Consider the following 19,844-nt stretch of genomic DNA (forward strand, 5'->3'; position numbering starts at 1 on the left):
ATGTTAATTTGCATTGTATAGAAATTATTTTTTGATCGAGTTTCTGAACTCGCACGACATCGTTTAAACAAGAAAAGTTTCACGATATTCACGAGGTCACGTTCAACGTTGCATAGACAACACAGAGAAAATGGAAACACGTAAGATAAAAACAGTAAAAGAAATGATGGAGATGGCGAAAAAATGGGTAAAGATATCATACGTTTCTTCTCGTATATTCGCCAGTTTCCTTCGCATGCGATACAAGTGCACGCAAACGTTGTAATCTTTTTTTGTCTCCAACCATCGAGACTTTAAACGAAGTAGTAACTTTTTACGAGGCGTCCTCGTACGGTCGATGGCGAAACTTTTATCCCGGTTTGAAATTTTTTCCCGATAGCTGCGAAACGACCTTCCCTTTTATTTCGAAAAAGAAAAAGAAAATCATTCCAGCAATTCCACGGAAAGCACACGCGATCTAGATATTAAAATGAAATCGATATCTTTCGCTATCTTTTCTCATCTTTTCTTATCTTTTTTAAGAAAAGCAATCGCTTCATTTACGCTTCCTTAAGAGTAGAAGAAGAATATCTCGCGCGATAAGCGAAAAATCATTGATGACGCGGCTCATTAATCGTGCTCATTATCCTCGTGTTCTTAACCGGTTCAAAGGGAATTACATATAATTCTATATAGATCCTATAAAATTGTTACTCGCAAGGCGATTAAGCGGGCAGCATCGATCGAGTTCCCTGCTAATATCAATAATTCACGTACACGCGCCTTTGCATACCAGACGAAATATCGTCAATACCTTTTGATCAAAAGTAAAAAAAAATGTCAATTATAATTTTCTCAACCAAAATCAATCGCAATTCTTATTAACGCTCCGCTAACGTTTATCCCAAATTTAACCAGAATCACCGTGCAACTAGTGATGGCGCCACCATCTGGATACCTCTCTCTGGATGTTCTGCCGTGAGAGCAGCTGTTAGTATCGCATCGAGGATCGCATGCGAAAAAAAAACACGGATCGATCGAACGATACAGGATCGATGGAGCTCGCCGTTTTCCACGCTCGATACAGGTTTTTGCATCGAGATAAACAGTTGGACGAGGAGAGAGAGAGGGAGAGAAGGATAGACTGAACGAGGTGGAGAGAAAGAGGTAGCAGGTTCGTTCGGTGAACGGTGTAATCATCATTATCCTATTATCATTAAAGTCGGAAAAATGGCGGGCGGACCAATCAGCGTACGCCTCGAGCGAGTTCCAGTTAACTGCAGGTGGGGGCTCGGATGAATACTCGGACCTCCCATACAGTCTCTACCTACTGCAACGATACTCTCTCTCTCTCTCTCTTTCTTTTTCTTTCATATTCTTCTTCGCTCTTATCTTATCTTATCTTAGGTGTAGAAAACAAATTTTTTTCCTTCCTTTTATTTCGTTTTCCGTTCGAAATATCGAGATAATTTGGCCGTGTTGGCAAATTGGCTGTTGGCGCGACCGATAATTTCATTTAATTTAGTTAGTTTCGAATGTTTATATAAATATTTTTCGAACGAATGTGGGATGTTTCGCGAAGAACTTTTGAAAGAAAAACAGTGGGATTATCGATCGAATTAAGGGTTTTGCGTTACGTTATGAGGATTATATTCGGCAGATTCGGTTGGCTGGCGAAGCCACGTTCGCGATTTGTTTAATTGCGCGGAATAATTGTGCGCATCGGTGTTTGATTATTAATTAATTCATTACGTGACCAATCTAGTTAAGAGGCGCCTTCCGTTCGGGAGAAATGTTTTTTTAAGAGCAATTGTTCACGAGCGTTCAGATACTCTTCGCTTTAGAATGTAAAATGAAGATTAATCAGTTTCGAGAGCAATCCTCGAAATTTAATAAAAATTTTCATTCGCGATAAGAGTAGCTTGAACAATTCTCAATTCACGTGTTTGAGAGACAAGTTGAATCTTCCGAATTAAAATTGGAAAATAATTTCAACTCTCGAAATTTTCATTCTTAGTGGAATTTATTCTGCAATCACTCTCAATCTAATTTCCATTCGCAAAAACTTTCGAGGATTTTGCCATCGAATGTACGTATATTCCCAGCACACCGATGTAACAAAATTTACAAACTTTTAAGAGAAACTTTTAAAAGTTTTATTATCAAATATTCACACTTTGGAGACAAATATATACGTTTGAATGAAAATTAATCTGTTTCAAGAGTAACTTTTAATTCAGACCTTTAATAAAAATTTCCATTTAAAACTACTTTGAATAATTCTCTGCTATAAAATCTATCTCATAGACAAATTTTTGAATTTTCCGAATTAAAATTGGAAAATAGTTTCAACTCTCGAAAGTTTCATTGTTAATCAATTTTTGAATCTTTCAAATGTGAAAATTGGAAAATAGTTTCGAAATTTATTCCGCAAATTCATTCTCAATCCAATTTCCATTCGCGAAAAAAATAGCAAAACTCTGGAACAATATACAATATATTCTCGCAAACCTCGACCGCGAACAAAATTTCCACTTCTAACAGAACCCCTCTGAAACTTCTTTCCTCAAATAATCACAGTTTTAGATACAAATAAACACGACCCGAATGAAAATTAATCACTTTCAATTTCATCGCCTTTGATAAAGAAAAAATTTCCTTCGTTAAAAATACCTTCCGAATAATTCTCATTCGAACCTGTTTTCACACCTTTAGAAACGAATCAATCTCTCCATCTTTCGAATTAAATAATTTCGACTCGAAACTTCCTTATTCTCGCTCTTACTTTTCGATCCCCATTCACAAAAAAAAAAAAACAAAATAAAAATAAAAAAATAAAACTGTCGATTTCATGTTTGAAAGAAAATTTTTCTCCTCCCCAACAAGACCACTAGCACCTCCAAGAAACCGAATCCCCATCTACCACCGATCCCTCTCTAATTAGATTTCCGCGAAATCGGGGGGAACGCGGAAGGGAAACGACTGGCTGGGTAACGACTTAACGATCGCCGCGCCATCCCTCGAACGAGGAATAAATTTAGAATCACGAGCGAGCGGTTCACGCAACACTGTTAGATTCCGGTTCCACGATGGGTCGGTCGACGATGGGCCTCCCCGCCTCCCCCGGTCCTCGTGTATCCCCCCAGGAGTCAAAGTTATTAGGCGTCGGGACGATACATTATCGTCCACGTAAGACCTAACGTGTTACGGTACCAGAACCAGTTTCCTCTCTCCCTCTCCCCTCCCCTTTGCGATGACTCACTCGGGTCTCGGCGGACCCATCATTAGCATAAGGCCGCTTATCGAATTCATTAGGGTCACGATAACCGTGGAAATCTCAACTTTCCGTATTCTTTTCTTCTTTTGACAACGATCGCGGAGCTAATTGATACTTTTCCGGTTATCAACCGGGTCGTCGAGAATGCGATAACGTGCAATTTACCCTGTCCGCAATTTTGCACGCGATGCGATTATTATTCCCGCGAAAACGATTATCAATCGTTTCCTTCTCTTTCTCCAATTTATCCTCCGCGTGGACTCGAGATACGAGAATCGCAAGACGCTAAGTAGAGATCGAAAAAGTATTTGAATTGGCGTGTAAGGATAATAAAGTGTCCCTCTTTTAGAATAAAAAAAATAATAATTGAAATACGCGTAATCGAAGAAATGTTTCAACTCGATGGAACGGCAGCGTGGAACCGTAAAAATAACTCGATTCCTAACCTCGATGACTCTGCTTCCCCCTCTCCTACTCTGATCTTATCTCACCGAGACATTCGCTCGCTGGCGCTCGACGCGTGTCTAGAAAATTATGGGAGAGAACGAATTTCTAGTTTTCCGCTTATTTAATAACAAATCGGATTTCATCGGAATTAACGAGATAATACCGAAGAAAACAATCTGTTCCAAGTCTATCCTCGCTTTCGGACTTTAGAATATTGTGAAATTTATTGTACAAATTGTTGTACAAAGCAATACGTATAGTATTAAATTTATCCTTGCAACGAATGTAAATATCGCGAAGAGTGAAATTCCAATAACAAACTTAAACAATTGTTTAAGTAAACTCGTTCTGCGAGTATAAATTTTATTGAATAATAAAAACGGGATTTCGATATTCCGTATTCCATGGATCGATTTTCTTTATCGGTTTCAGCGGCACGCGTGAACCGTAAATTTATAAACATTTCAAGCTGTGCGAGCATCGAATTATTCGTAGCACGACGGTCTAATTACACTGGCCGCGTATTGGAATTTAGACCGGTCGAGGTCCTCCCCTCCCATTCCGAATCGAGTTTACATTGTGATTGGTAGACGTACGCGTGTAGCAGGTAGGAAGGTCGTTCCACGGGGACGCGATCGTTATAGAGAGACAGTTCAAAGTTTAGAAACCGAGTCGAAGCTCGGTAATTTTGTACATCATCTGAATTGGAATAACGCCATATCACTACACCACAATGTATAATGCGGGAATTGCACGGCCTTCGATATACTGGAAAACCGAATTTCGCTTCCCTCGATTCCATCCTTTATTACGTTATAACGTAGTGACCCGGCATTTGATAAATAATCGGCCGGCGTACATTTACGATTCGATTAATGATTTTTTGATCCCGTTTTCACATTGAATTTCGAAACGTGAATCAGTTTCGTTTTTTCCTTTTTTTCGAATTTATCGCTTCGATCGAAATTAAAAGTTCGATCTTTTTTCGTTTTCACAAATAACATTCCACGTTTTTAATTGCAAATGCTATGTGCAATAATATATTTTATTTTTGAAATTTCTCATTCTTGAAAATCGTGACTTTTCTATATTTTTAAATCGGTAATATCCCGTTCTGCGATTTTTTATTTTTTAAATCAATATGTATCAATCCTTTGTTTCTTTAAAATTTTCATCTTCTCTCTAATAATATTTTTTATCTAACGATTTTACCTAAATATAATAACATTCTATAAATTGATCTTATTAAATAAACAACAGTAAAACGAAAGCGAAGTTCGAATCGGTCACACATCACCCAACTTTTACAACATTTTATATTAACATATTCTAAGTTAAAAATTACAAAATTCCTTTCGCCGAAATCAACCATCTCCGAGATCAAAACCTATCTCGTTCCATCTATCCCGTATAGTATAGAATTCCTTCCTCAAGAAATTCGTTTCAAGCTTCACTGAATGCTGAAATTTCCTCTTCCGCTTTCCGTGACCATTCCTCTCGATTATTCTCTTCCACGATTTTCATAAATCCCTCCTCCTCCTCCCCGAACAACCGCTCTCGCGTGCTCATCATACACGGTTAGCTATCATTTATGAAAATAACAACCATTCCCTTATACTCAGTCCACGTTTTCCACGGAGGGAGCGTAATAATTTACACGAAACGATGACGCTCCGCACGCTCCGCGCAACAAGGGCTCTCTCTCTCTCTCTCTCTCTCTCTCTCTCTCTCTCTCTCTCTCTCTCTCTCTCTCTCTATCTCTATCTCTATCTCTATCTCTATCTCTATCTCTCTCTAAAAATGCAGTAGCAAATAGAAAACGGATGACATTGCAAATCTAAATGTACAAATTATTAATGCGGAATTATTGCGTAACGCAAAAATAAAAGCTGGATTGCGGCGTCGTTCCAACATTCAAGTTGATTAACTTTTAAAAATTACAATAACATTCTAAAATATTCGTTCACCTGTTGTATAACGTGAAATCGATTATATCTACATACAATATTATATGCAATATCAGAAAGTAAATATATATATATGTATATATAAATTTATAATAAATTTAAAAATATATATATATAAATTTGAAAAATAGATCAATTTGCATGAAATCGTGTAAAGTTAATAATAAAAATTAAAGATTAAAATAAAAATTAAAATATGTTAAAATATGTTATACGTTAAAAATCTATCGAATGAAATTTTCGACAACGGTAATAATTATAAAATAAAATTATTATAATTATCATTCCTTTTAAAATTCTCTTCGGATTCGTACTTCATTAAATCAATTCCATCAATGGAAAAAGTTTATTTCTTATTCGATGGAAAAACCATCGGAAAACGCTTCATCGGCCAGTAATCTGTGTGTGTGTGTGTGTCCGTTCTCTCTCTCTCTCTTGCCTTTCTCAACAAGAAAAGAGAGAAAAATCGGATATCGAAGGAAACGAAGCTGAAACTCGTGTCTCTAATAAATGAAAAAATTAAAAGCAGAAAAGAAGAGGAATTAATATTGTTACGTATTCTTTGTCTCTTAAAAATATTGGAAAAATTAAAAACAGAAAAATATCGTTACGTATCACTGTCTTTCTCTTTCTGAAAATTTTTCCTGAAAAATTGGATGCCCGAAGAAAGGAAAAATTAAAAAGAGAGGGGGGGGGAAGGGGAAGATAAATTAATATCATTGCATCTCCCTCTACTGCTCCCTCTACTACTTCTCGAAACACGATTCCTCGCGAAATATTTTCTTTGCAAATCTTCTTGGTAGGAAACAATCGTAACAACGTTAAAACGGAAACGGTTAAGGGTGAGGGGAGAATTTCGAAGAAACTTGGCGGGCGAAGCCGCGGAAACTGGATTAAGAAAGTTCGCCCGTACCAGGCTTCGGCAAACTTACTTCCACCACGCGTTGACAATTCCCCTGCCAACGTCCCCCCGGATCGGGAACAGCCTGAGGAGGGACGTATCGCGACGTGGATACAATGCAACTTTGCATTAACTCCGCTCGTGTTGAATTAAATTTTGAAAGCGAGCTTATACACCGATACGAGCGCTTTTTATATACGTAATTCACGACGCTATAAACAATCGAGAATATAAATAATGGTTTTAAGTGAGAAAGGGAAAATAATTGAGATATCGATTTTTGATTATGATTTACGCACAAGAGGGAGGAGAAAAAATTAAAATCGTTTTTTCCGAAATGTGGCGTTGATCTTTTTATTAGCCACGCTTCTTGACCGAGTTGGATTCAATTGGGTTAACGGACGGGGCCGGTAACTCGAAGTGATAAAAGCTTCCCTTGTGGTTGTTCCGCGGCCGAGCGAAGGAAACCGCGTCAGGCGAGCGCAACAGATGGCTCGGCTTTTACGGCGAACCGGCCGATTTCGATTAAAACGAATCGCGGCGATTCAAGGCGATTCCGCTCGCGCGATTAAAAGACGAGAAGACGTTTGCATCGTGTTAAAGCGATGTCGAACGAAACAGCCGTGAAAATATCTCGAATATCTTCGAACGAGTAATATCTATAAATGAAGATCAAAGCGTCATACGTAGTTGACTAATGTAAGATAATATACTTCTTTTAAGAATAGTAATCCAATAATATTTATACCTCAGTGAATGAAAATAAAAGCTCTATATATATATAAAGATCAAAGTATTATAATTAATATAGGATAATAAACATTTTTTAAAAATAATAATTCGAGTGTAACACGAGCAAATTAGAAATAAATATCCGTACCTCAGAAATGAAAATAAAAGTCTCACATATTTGTTGTCACACTTAAAACTTGTTTTAAGAATTAAGTAATTTAATCATATATTATTTATATCTGGATACGAAAACTAGTACAATTTAATAATAATAATAATAATAATACGAATGTATGATCGTAGTATTTCAAGCTCTGCGGAAAAAACGATCGTTAATCGAGTTTTCGAGGAGGGGGAAGGATCGAGCGACGGACGAAATGGAGTGGCGGCAGGAAACATTCAGTAGTAAAAGGATTAATTTCAGCCGGCGTGGAGCGGCGCTTGCAGTCCGCCGAGCAATTTTCCGGGTATTCATCGCAGCTCGGCTGTGGACAGGGCTCGGGTCAACCACGGCCATTAATCATGCCGATACAACTTAATCATTGTTCCTTAACGCGATGCAAAGCCACGTTGCTCGCCCGAGTCGAGGATTTTCCAGTTAAAAAAAAAGAAAGAAAAAAATTGGGGGAAGCAGGATCCGTTTCTTGGCAATTTTTCAATTTTTCCCGAAATATTTCGCGGATCAAGTTGAGAAAATTAATCAAAGAAAATCACGAAACAATTATTTCTCGAGGGAAAAGCGATTTTTTTCCCTTTTGTTCCTCTGGCAAACTTCTCGGTTCAAAAGAACTCTTTCATCCTTCGTGTCGCTCTCCTCCTTCCTTTTTCCTTTTTTTTTTAATTTAGCGGATTCTTTAGCGACGGCTAAATTTCAAAGGCCATCTTAGAAAGAAGTTGAACCGATAGCGGGTATATACGTATCGAGAATGATCAAAGGCTCGTGGATCGGACACGTCTTGTTCGGTGAACTAGAGCACCCTCGAGTCTCGAGAGTTTCATGGTAATTATTTCCAGGCCGCGCCTTTAACGGGTCAGCGCTATCGAAACACTTGAAACGGTTGAATATTAAAATCCAGCTATGAATTTCAAAAATACAGTGGAGATACGTCGAGATATATATAAAAAAAAAAAAAATCCTTCGAGAGATTCGTGGCGTGAATTTAAATGACGCGCCGCTCCTTGTTAATCAATTCGAATATAATTTTCGAACTCGTCCAAGTAAACGATTCCGGAATTTTTCTCTCTCTATCTCTCTCTCTCTCTCTCCTCCAGTCAGGTTCGAGTTGATTTACACGTAGGTGGTTGTCACAACCTTGCACGATCTACGACTCCATTGGCTCTCTCGGTTTTCATTAATTACCTCGCAGGCATTTTCGCAGATAGGATCGAAACGGGTGTGGAACGGCTTTGACGAAGTGAAAAATCCGCTACTTTCGGCTCGATGGATTTATGGGAATAAAGATTGCGATCCCTCTCCTCTCTCGAACCTCGATTTATACGTATATAGCGTATCTCCGCTCGAGCATATCGAAATTTAATCGAAGAAAAATATGTATGTAAAAAATATATTTGAATGCGAAGCGTATCGAATAAACGTTTACCTCAGGCCGGAGTTATGAAAATTAAATTTTCATTCTGGAAAATGCATACGATGTATGCGCGTTTAGGTAAATAAATCCGTGGGCAAATCAATTGCGTCTCTCCCTGCACGGTCTCTGGTTCGATATTTCGATGTATTTCGACAGACACACATTGGATAGAATTATTCGAAACGTTTCCAAACGGAATAACTAGGGCTACTCGCCGTATATGCGAAATAACCAATTTCACAGTATGAAACACACATTAAAATTATAGCCAATTGGAATTTTGCCGATTCGTTCGTTTTATTTCGTAAAAAAAAATGTTTGACCGACATATTTCCAAATCTCGTGTCTGTAAATTCATGTCCGTGTGAAATGCGCGAGCATCCACACGGGATAAATATATTATCACGGGCAATATCTTCCCTCGCTAAAAGCAAAACGACGTTTCCTCGACGGCCCCCTAAGCACACCCTTTCCTCCACCGTTGCCGTGAATCTTCCTTATCAGCCGTGGTAAATTATGACGACCGGTTGACGAATTGTTATCGCGATGCCCGTTGCCTTTGCCGCAAAATCCATCTATCTTCGCTCCGCCCAATAAATTCCATATACAATCCGGCTATTTACGCGGACACGTTAACGCGTTGCAACACGCCGCATGAACGCATCTTATCTCCCCGACCGTTTTCACGGAACAAGAAGCATCGAGATACGTGTTTTCTTTCTTACGTGTGCACATAGCGCCCTCTCCCAAGTCCAAGGAATACGGCGAACGCGTGTTATTTCCCATATTTTATCTAAATCCTGTTCAGTTACAGTAGTAATGTCGCGATAAGATCCTGCTTCCCTGTCTCGTTTTTAAATGCCAAGGAATTTTTAGGTTAACAGCGCGATTACTTTTATCGCCGCTCGATGGCGCGACGTTAGGATGCAATCAAGATGGAGGAAAGAAAGCAAAGTGGTGCGGTTGACGAAGAGAAGCTCGAGACAGATAGCGAGTAACGTGTGGCGAATAATTTTTTAGTGTGCGTAAGGCTTCGTGTCTTATCGGGTATAGGGACAGTAATGAGTGGACTGCTGCGGATGTTTACGCAATATCGAACTTTTACGGACGCTGTTTAGAGAAACTTGATAGAGAGGAGCTTTGAGATTTGATTTTTTCGTTCCTTCGTAATGCGCGTGTTTTCCGTCTTTTTTTCTTGAGTTAACGAGAGAATAAAATAAGTATCTTAATGTACTGAAAATGTTGTACAGGTTATTCGATAATATTCTCTACGGGTAAAATATTCTTCGAGATACGAGGATCATCTTCGGTTTCTTAGACGAATATATATATATTTCGTTTTATCCCATCGAGATATTTAAAACTTGGTATTCCATAAACGAAAACTACCAACGTATGCGATAAAATACGTCGAAAGAGGTTATAAAAACATATTTTCTTTTTTTTAGTTACTCATTCGCAAAACTATTTATACCTTTTGTATTTATAACCTCTTATAACTCGAAAACGTAAGAGTTTACGGAACGAGCAAACTGTTCGTTTTTCAGTATATCCAACCAAGTTTCGAGTATTTCGCGAATATCCACGAATATTTCTCTCCGCTTCGCAATCGCGAAAAGATCAACAACGTTTCAACTCGAGTCCAGTTTCCAATCGTTTGCTACTTTATACGTGTATAAATCTGCCACGTCAGTTTATCGCGCATTGTCGCGCTCGTTTCTCCTGCTCTCCTGCGACAACATTCGTCAAATAGAACGAGGAAAAGAAAATCGTATTCGCCTCCACGTCTCGCGTAGACGTTTTGATCTTCGATGAGAAAATTAATACCGCTGCTTTTGTGTAGAGGAGACAAGTTTTATCGACTGTTCGACGCCCGATATCGTAACCGGACGACCCGAGGGAAATCGTGAAATCCGTTATTGCGCTGTCTCCGGGTGAAGACGCACGGTGGCAGCTAGTTTACAAGTGTTACGTGTACAAGTCGGATAAGGAAAAATCTCTTCTCGACTAAGACGTTGCGCTCCTTCGAGACTTGGAACTTTGCGAAATTAATGCGAATACCGCGCGCGATCTGTCTTTCGGTTTCACGAGTTGTGTCGAGGGTTGAATTAATAGGGGGTACCGGAACAAGTTTGTTTGAATTCTAGAGCAAGGTGCAACGAAGCGTATCATCTTGTAAAACTTGGAGCATCGTAATCTCGATAAAACGTGAGGTTTGTTTTGTGGAAATAAAAAAATTCATATTTTTTATCATTACAATTATATTAGAAATTTTACAAAAGTGACAAATAAAATTTCAACAATTTGTTTCAACAATTAAACTTTTATTTACGAAATTTCTTGAAATTGATAAATATTCGCAGACAACCGAATCTATCCGAAGATTTTCACTTGCAATTAAAATTTAAATTTCAATTTTATCTTGAATATTCGAAGTGTCTTTCATTGGACGAGGAAAAAAAGAAAGAGATCGACTCGACTCACCCTATTCAAGGAAAGGAGGGATGCCGCTTCTCGGCAAGATTTGCAGAAAGCGTAATACGCTGGCGGGACGGAGGTGGACGATATCTCTCGAAAAGGATCACTTCTGATGCCACTTCTCGAGACAAGGTGGCGTGGGTTTCATTCGTTATTACCGATCGAGCCTCGTCCTACGTACGTCTGCCCCCGCAGGTGCTCGCTCTTCCCTCGTCCCAGCCGAATCACGATGCTCTGACCCAGTGTCTCCCAACGTTTCTCGACAGATCTACGACCCTCCTTTGCGATAGCCAAATAAACTCGTGACTTCTCTCTCTCTCTCTCTCATGGTAATCGCGTAACGATCCATTTTTAATGTAAAGTAAATAGTAAAAAAAGTAAACGTAATATTTTATTTTTAAAAGATGAGTCATAAGAGAATATATCGAAACGTTGAAATTAAAATTGATAAAATTATGATTCGATGGAGAGTTTATTATATATTGTCTTCGAGTATTTTTAATTTTATAAAAGAAAAAAAAAAAGTTTAAAGCGAAAGATTTTGTAGAAATTTAAATTATTCGTATTAAGGTTTTTTTTTTTTTTTTTAAGATTCGTTTCAAAGAAGATAGAAAAGTTTAGTTTAGTCTCGTTTAAAACGATCAATCGTTAACGGCGGCTCTAATAAGATGATGGTCACATTGGTTATCGCATTATCCGTTATATTGCCGAGTATTCGCACGTATTATGAGCAAACACAGATCGCTACTATTTGCTCTAATACTCTGACAATCCCCGGATAACGTTTATCCTGCATACGAAATTGGAATTTTGGCGGCGATACTACGCTCCCCTGATTTGAATAGATATTATTATTTGAACGGATTAACGTCCCTAGAGCCGAGACCCTTTAATCACCTTAAATTATAATTATAATATTATAAAAACAAGACAAATTCCTTCTTCAAGATAATTTCCTGTTTTCTTAAAAAATTAAAAGAGGGATATTCGGAGAAATTGATAAAAGTATTATAGAACGCAATACGTATCTTCAAACAATTTTCTAAAACAGAAAATTCACGTAACAATATCAATACCTTGATCCGAGAACCGAGAATAATTAATCCGATTGAAAAAGTAACCAAGTTAAAAATCTCGAATACACTTACTTCAATTACTTAACATTACTTAATTATACCCGATCCGTTTTTAATATAATCACCATTACGATCGCGTGGCAAATTATTTACGTTTCAATTTATTAAATTTTCCCCCGTGCTACTGCAACTACTAGAAACTTTTCTCGCCAATCGCTAGGGAAAAATGATCCCGCTTCGCACGTCGACCGTAAACATCGACAACACCGCAAACATTATTCGGGCGTCCGAAAATAAAAGTTTTTTTCGACGATAAGCCGAGCCTCGAGGTTTACATAACGGAGCCGGGAGCGGAGAGGGGAAGAGGAGGGAAGCCCGGTGGTTTCTGAATGAAAATAAAGATAACGCTTCGTCATCGAGTGTGCCTACGCGTGGACGGAGGAGCAGCAGCAACAACCGGCCACGTTCGAGTCACGTTTTTCAGCGTTTTCGGAATTGCACCACGGAATCGCGGCCCACGCTCCTCTCTCGCCTTTTATTCCCTCCTCCCGATCCTTCGCGAAGACAAGCAGAGAGAGAGAGAGGAGAAAAAGCGAGCGTGTAGTATCCAGCCCACGCCCAACCGCCCCCGCTCCAGCATTCATCGGAACATCGGCAACAGCACAGGTGCGCCAATCGCTGCTACCACCTATCCCTATATTTTCGCCTCCCGTTTGTTCCGCTCTCCTTCTCCCTTCCGTGATTCCATTTTTTTTCTTTTTTCCAAACGCTTGGAAATTTTGATCTCCTCCCCTTTTTTTTTTTATTTTTATTTTCACAGATCTGAAATTGCGCGAGATCTTTTGAAATTGGAACAGTGGAATCGGAAGGCCTGTTTAGATCGATATCGGTCCAACGAATATAGAATTTTTAATAATTCGAAGGTAAGAAAGTTTTTCACTAGCAATTACACAAATTGCTTTTGCATTTCGAAAATTACGTTCCCGCGCGTGAACGTAAAGGAAAGATTTTATCCTCGCGTTCCTTTTTATTCTCTTTTCGCTCTCGCTCTTCCAAATGCGTCATCCATTAGGGCGGCGTTCGCATTAATCACTCGGTTATCAGTTGATACTTTGGACGTTGATGGACAGGGGGCGCGAGCCGTCGCGTGAGCGCTAATTGTTTCCTTTGCATCTCGCTTCATTTAGAAAGGAAAAAAAAGAGGAAAACAGCTTTCGAAAAGGCTTCTCCTTATCGTTTCGACACTCGGTGTACTTTAATCGCCGTACGCAACCTCGATTCGATACAAAGTTTCCTAGAGGGCACTTTCCACTCTTCGATCGAAAAAGAAAATCCGCGAACGAACCGAGCAGCTTGCGTAATTCATGGACTTAAGATTTTATATCGGCTTAAGAAGTTTCACAAGATTTTCCGAGATCTTCCAACTTTTCTACCCTCCCCTCGCACACGGAAAGAGTTGGAAAATTCAGGGCTCGCCCTTCCTTCCTCCCCTCCCTCCTTCCTTCCATGGAAGACACGGTTTGAAACGGTTTGAGGCCAGGAAATAGGCGATGACAGCCTCGATAAACTGGCGAGTGACCGAGATCAAAGTGATTGGCAATCTCAAATCTCGGAAGCTTAATCTTTCCAACCCCGATTTGATACACGTCTATTCCTGAATCTTATTAATTATTAACCCTTTTCACTCTCAGGCATCACTCGAATTTGGCGACGATATTTTAAAATATCGCTTTTATAAAGCGTGGACTAATATACCGTCGAATGGTTAGATTTTTCAATCTCGAATCGGACCGTGATCTACGTTTTCGGCGTTGGTAATAGAAATATTATTTATTTCAAAGTTTTAGCGAGCGTGGAGTACGGCGAAATGAAATTAGTTCGAGCGAGGATGAGTTTTAATTTATCGAATAATGAAATTATTTCTATTCGAGAAACTGACGAGGGAAGATGAAGACGAAAATAGAGAAGTGTCGAATAAGTGCAAGAATAATTCCGAAGAGCGAAACAACGATACAGAATTTAATATTCGATAAATATTTTCTCCCTTTATATACACAAAATAACACGTTGATTCTTCGCGAAATTTAAATCAGCTATAAAAAAAAAACTCGTCGAAATCGTCGTTGGTTCGAGCGCAAAGGATTTTAAGATTCCTCTCGTTTCATTTCGAGATTATTCTTCTTCGAACGCGCGACGCTGCCACGCGTTACGTTCGAAACACGTATAACACGCACCCACATCGACGAGCGCTGGAGAGAGAGGAGCGGGAGAACGATTTTTCAACAGGTTTCCAACCATGAATGGACGCTCGAGTTTTATTGCTCCGCTCGAGCGATTCCTTTCCTTTTCTTTTTTCCCGCTCGTTCGTCGCTTTTGGCGCCACACCACGTCCATTTTCTTCTTCTCGGTCGGAAAAAACAGGGAGAGAGAGAGAGAGAGATCGAAAGATAGCGTTTTAGGAACCGGTCTCTGATATAAAAAAAAAAGAAAGAAAAATTTCGCACTCGAGGCGAAAATATTGCGGAGGACAATGCGATCGACGATGCATCCCGAGATGCGTATTTCTCGGGGCGACGAGGCACGTTTTTTTCTTTTTTCAATTGCAGCGTTCTCTAAATCCTTCGAGACCGCGGCGAGCGTGACGTGACTCGTGTTCGAATGCGCTTCGACATTCGCAGACAAAAACGTAGCAGCAAGGACGGAGAACCGCGTGTCGTTAACGATAATCGCGAAAGTGACGTATAGATTCGATTGGCACCGATTCTATTTATAACAATTATCGGTTCGAAGCTAAGAATATTCGCCACTTGCGAAACCGATTCCCTGTTTTGCCGACAAGTAAGGAAAAAATCGATATTTTTTCCCCGGGAAAAATTTCATCCTTTCTCGTTTCCTCTTTCGTCGAAGAAATTTTCCAAAAAAAAAATTGCCCCAAGAGAAATTCCAATTAAGAATCAAATCAAATTCAAAATCGTAGAACCAATTGTATCTTCCAATTACGCGTAATAGAAATTAAAATGTTCGAAAACGGAAGACGAACTTCTTCCTCTTCTTCCTCCTCTTCTTCTCCTCGTTTCGAGACGAATATAATTCTCGCGCATACTTTCCACGAATTCCTCCTCCCCCTTTAAAAACCAAACACGGACAGCATTTCCGAAAATTTCCGCGCAAACAAGCGAGTAATTACGCGCAAAGTTTATATCTCCTCCCCCCACCACGACGACGACGATTTTAAACCGGATCCGACCAACCGGATCCCACGCCAAAACTTTGCGAGGGAACAATTCCAAGTTTGGCCAGGTTCGGCCGTAGTTCGAATTCCGGGGCGTTAAGTTTCAAATTAGAGGGTGTGCGTGTGTGTACGTGTGTGACGAATCCCCTTCCCCTCCCCTCCATCGCTTAATAACGCCTTAATGGTCGTCGTTACGGAGCGGGTGGGCGGGTGTATAGAGTGGAGGGGGGGAGGGGTGGAGGAAAGGAGAAGAGGTGTCGATAATTGCGGAATTAAGGATGGACGGGTTACGCGTGTCGTATTGACACGTTATTTTTCCCTTCCCAACGACAACAACAACAACAACAACAACAAACGGGCGCCACCTCCGCTGTAATTTTCGCCCGATCGAGGATAATTGGCCCCCTAATGACAGGCCAATCCTTGAACCGCATTGTCTCACGCCAAACCGCCCACGCGAGCCGAATAAATATTTATTCGCGAGATTCATCTGCATTGAAAAGCATTGAGCGCCATCTGGAAAAATGGCGGCGGTTGTACAATTGGATTCGTTACGGATTTCGTTACTTTGAGTGAGTGAGTGAAAGAGAGGGAGAGAGAGAGAGAGAGAGAGGAGGATGGACGGGAAGTGCAGCGGGAAGGGCTTCTTCTTTGTTCTAGAATTTTCCGTTTCTTTTTCCTTTTTTAATAGACGAAGTTTGTGTTTTCGAAGGATTGTTTAAGCAACAATCGTTCAGCAATGATTTTAGCATCAGATTTCGAATTTGGATCTTTGGAAGATTAGAAGATTTTTTACACGAAGTGAAAACAAAGTGGAAAGTGCCCAATATAAAATTTCGTCTCATTTGTCTTCGTTTCGGGGAAAAAGAAAAAAGAAAAAAGGTCGAACTTGAATCGCGCACTGAGTGACGTGAAAATTGTGCGGTTGCAATTGCATCGTGTGAAACGTTATCATTTCACGATTCTGTGGCCAACTCGACTTGTTCGAATCGGGTTCGTGACGCGTGATGGATCGTATTAAGCTTGGTTAGAGGTCTACGAATTTTTCGAACGTGTTTTGACAATCGTATAAAGTTACTGATTTATCGTAGTCTCTTTTCCCGTATAAATCCCGTATAAAATGCCTATATCGCGTATATTCTCTTTAAATCCATTTATTTCTCTCTTTCTATTCGAAACAAAGAATACTATATATTTTTGACGATAGAAATAAATATTGTTTGTAATATATTTTGCCATAAATAGACCATAAAGATCGCAATATCACGTATATATAATCATAAAGCTCAAGCAAAGTTTACATCAATTTTTTATAATTTTTGTCGAATCGATAAAGGAAATAAATTAATCTTAAAAGATTCCTTCCTTCTAGTTCCTTCGAGTCACACGTATCTTTATTCTCGAAGGATCGACTAGAACGATGTCCCGCGCCGCGTCGTGAACACGTGAAAAATGACAACACCGCAAAAGTTAGCAATAAAGAGTGAGAAAGAGGGACTGTTCTGTTCCGATTCGAAGTGCACGAACGATGTCGAGTCGCTCGTTTAAAGAATCGAGCGACTAATTGTCAAAAGTTTCAAACTCTTTCGAACGTATTTTTTCGAACGTAAATTTTTTGAAATTGGACATTTTTCAGAAACTCACCCCTTGGACGATGGAGACGAGCTTCTGGCACTATATGCACAACGACGATGAACGCTTGAAGCATCAGTGGATAACGCATGGTTGCAGTCAGGCCGGGATACGCCAACGTGAGCTTTCACTCTCCTTCACCTGTGATATAAATATAAATCATCATCACAATTTTTATCACAGTTAATCTACGAGATTATAATGTTGTTGACGAAGAATTGTGCAAGTGGAGTCTATCGTTTAAATATTAATTGATTTGTCAATCCTCGAATTTTTTTTTTAATTCCTCCAAAGTTAAAAAAATTCGATCAATTCCCCGAATTATTAACGATAAAATTTTAACTTCAGAATTCAAATACGTCGCCAAATTCGTCGAACAAAAATCCGAACAGGGGAAGACAAATCCGAGGTTTAATCTCGAGTGAAAAGAGAAAAAAAAGCATTCGAAATAACTCAACTGTTGGGATTAGAACACCAGGATGATAAAATGTTTAGAAGCGGGATTCGCTTTCAAAGATACATGGCCAAACCGATCGATTCGATATCTAAAAGAAGCTTAAAACGAATCTCCCTTTGTTGTTGCGAAAAACAAAGTTCGAAATTGACGATTCTCAGATTATTTTTCCTACAGGAAGAGAAAGAGTGGTGAGTTTTTCACTGGCTTGGAATAACAAGGAAAGGAAAGGAATAATCCCTGCGAAAAGGAAGGATCGAGGAATTAAAGTTGAATTCCAGCTTGGTCGGTAAGGAAGGAAGGAAGGAAGGAAGGAAAGAAAAGGCGGGATGCTTTCGTAGCAGCAGCTTTGCGTCCCAAGGTATGAAGCTTGTTACGCGAGATTCCTCTGGTGGTCAGGCGGAGTAATGCTCGGTAGTTATGGTAATCGGATTTGAACGAGAACCCCCGTGATTGGACTCGATACAACCGTACCTATCCCTCCCTCCCTCCCTCCCGGTGAATAGCCGGATTTATTTTGTATTATCACGTGTCCCCGCGTTCCCAATTATTTGCCGCTCCAGTTTCATTATATTATCCACAGGGGGCGCTGGAAAATGCTGGAAAATTATTGCCAGCCAACCACCGACGATGATGATCGCGAAAACAAGAAAATTTGATCGGTTTAAGCAGATTCTCCTCCACGATTCTTCCAAGGTTTTGATTTATTTATTTATTTTTTCGCCTTTCGTGAATATATACGAATTATTGATTAATAAATATCCTGAAATATGAAATTATAATTCACTCAACTTTCTCTATTTTTTTTTTTTTTTCAGTTGGTACGTATAATCGATTCGATCGAAATCGAGGCAATTATATTTTAAACTGTGCGAAGAACAAAGAAACTCATGAATAATAATCGAATCCGCGTTTCTTCTTTGCGACTGTCGATTATCGAATCGGTGGGATAAATAAAAGAGGCGACCTTAAGACGAAGGAAAAAAGAAAAAAGGAAGAAAAAAAGGAAAAATTAGCAATCGAGCCGATTCGAAGTCGGAGCACGGAGAAAATAAATGTTAATTGCCATTGCAAATGTATCGGAAGTTCGCTCGTGTTGATAGCTATCCCCGCGTGGCTAATTACTGATCTCGTAGACAGAGGGAGAAAGAGAGAGTTAATCAACTGACTTTGATTTCCCCAAACCCTTTCGGTATTCCGCACCGTTTGCCACCCTTCTGTTGTTAATTAGGACAAGGGCTGATAGATACACGTAGAATTGCGCGTGCACAGGCGTTAAATTTATTTCAAACTGAAAATTTCAATCGATTGACAATAATTCGTTGATTGCAAAAGTAAATTATCGAATATCGGTAATTTTAATACCCGTTGAAATTGTGGATTCAGTCTTATTACTGTTATTAGATACCTTTTTTACTTTTAAGATAGATTATGTGTAATGTTTGGAAATTATAATCATATTTCTCTTTGTAAAGTTAGAATTTATTAGTAAAAGATCAGGTTATGTTAGGTTAGAAATTAAATTAGCCATTTATTTACTTTATTTATTTATTTTATTAGTAAAGATTAGGTTATGTTAGGTTAGGAATTAAATTAGCCATTTTTTATTGTTACATTTATTGTTCTCTTCAAAAATTTAGCTAGTTTCTTTAAAATAATAGGACAAATATGTTGAAAATTTTTATCGATTAATAATAATCCATTGATTGCAAAAGATTGTAAAATTATTACTATTATTATTAAATATATCTCTTTGCTTTTAAGATAGATTATATAATATTTAAAAATTATAAAAATTGTGCCTTATAATTATATCATATATATTTCTTTTTCTCTCTCTCTCTATTCCAAGATTGAAATTTGATTAGTAGAATTATTAAATTAAATTTTTTATTTCATCAGCAAAGAATTAACTTAACTTAAACTTATCAAACTTATCACGGTGTTATATGATATTAGAAATTTTGAGATGTCAGATATTAAAAGATATTAAAACTTTCTTAGAGCACATTAAAGTTTATTCTCTTCAAAGAAGGATTTATGAACCTATCCCTTGTGAAACAGCGAAAATAAATGAACT

The 19,844-nt window shown here is 38.8% G+C and overlaps 1 protein-coding gene and 1 long non-coding RNA gene across 6 annotated transcripts in view; one reads left to right on the top strand and one right to left on the bottom strand.

Annotated features, from left to right (window-relative positions):
* Positions 1 to 17,451, bottom strand: part of LOC108003252 (A disintegrin and metalloproteinase with thrombospondin motifs 7-like) — a 62,396-nt gene extending 44,945 nt beyond the window's left edge. For all 5 annotated transcript variants that reach the window (XM_062076567.1, XM_062076568.1, XM_028669426.2 and 2 more), the window contains exon 1: positions 17,323 to 17,451. In XM_062076567.1, the coding sequence (XP_061932551.1) occupies positions 17,323 to 17,401 (79 nt within the window). In that variant the 5' untranslated portion in view covers positions 17,402 to 17,451. The remainder of the gene's footprint in view (positions 1 to 17,322) is intronic.
* Positions 1 to 19,772, top strand: part of LOC108003253 (uncharacterized) — a 38,367-nt gene extending 18,595 nt beyond the window's left edge. The window contains exons 2-3 of the long non-coding RNA XR_009830290.1: positions 17,315 to 18,460; positions 18,583 to 19,772. This is a non-coding gene — a long non-coding RNA (uncharacterized LOC108003253). The remainder of the gene's footprint in view (positions 1 to 17,314; positions 18,461 to 18,582) is intronic.
* The last annotated feature ends 72 nt before the right edge of the window (positions 19,773 to 19,844 follow it).

This window comes from Apis cerana, linkage group LG6 (assembly GCF_029169275.1).
Source record: "Apis cerana isolate GH-2021 linkage group LG6, AcerK_1.0, whole genome shotgun sequence".
Classification (NCBI taxonomy): Eukaryota; Metazoa; Arthropoda; class Insecta; order Hymenoptera; family Apidae; genus Apis; species Apis cerana.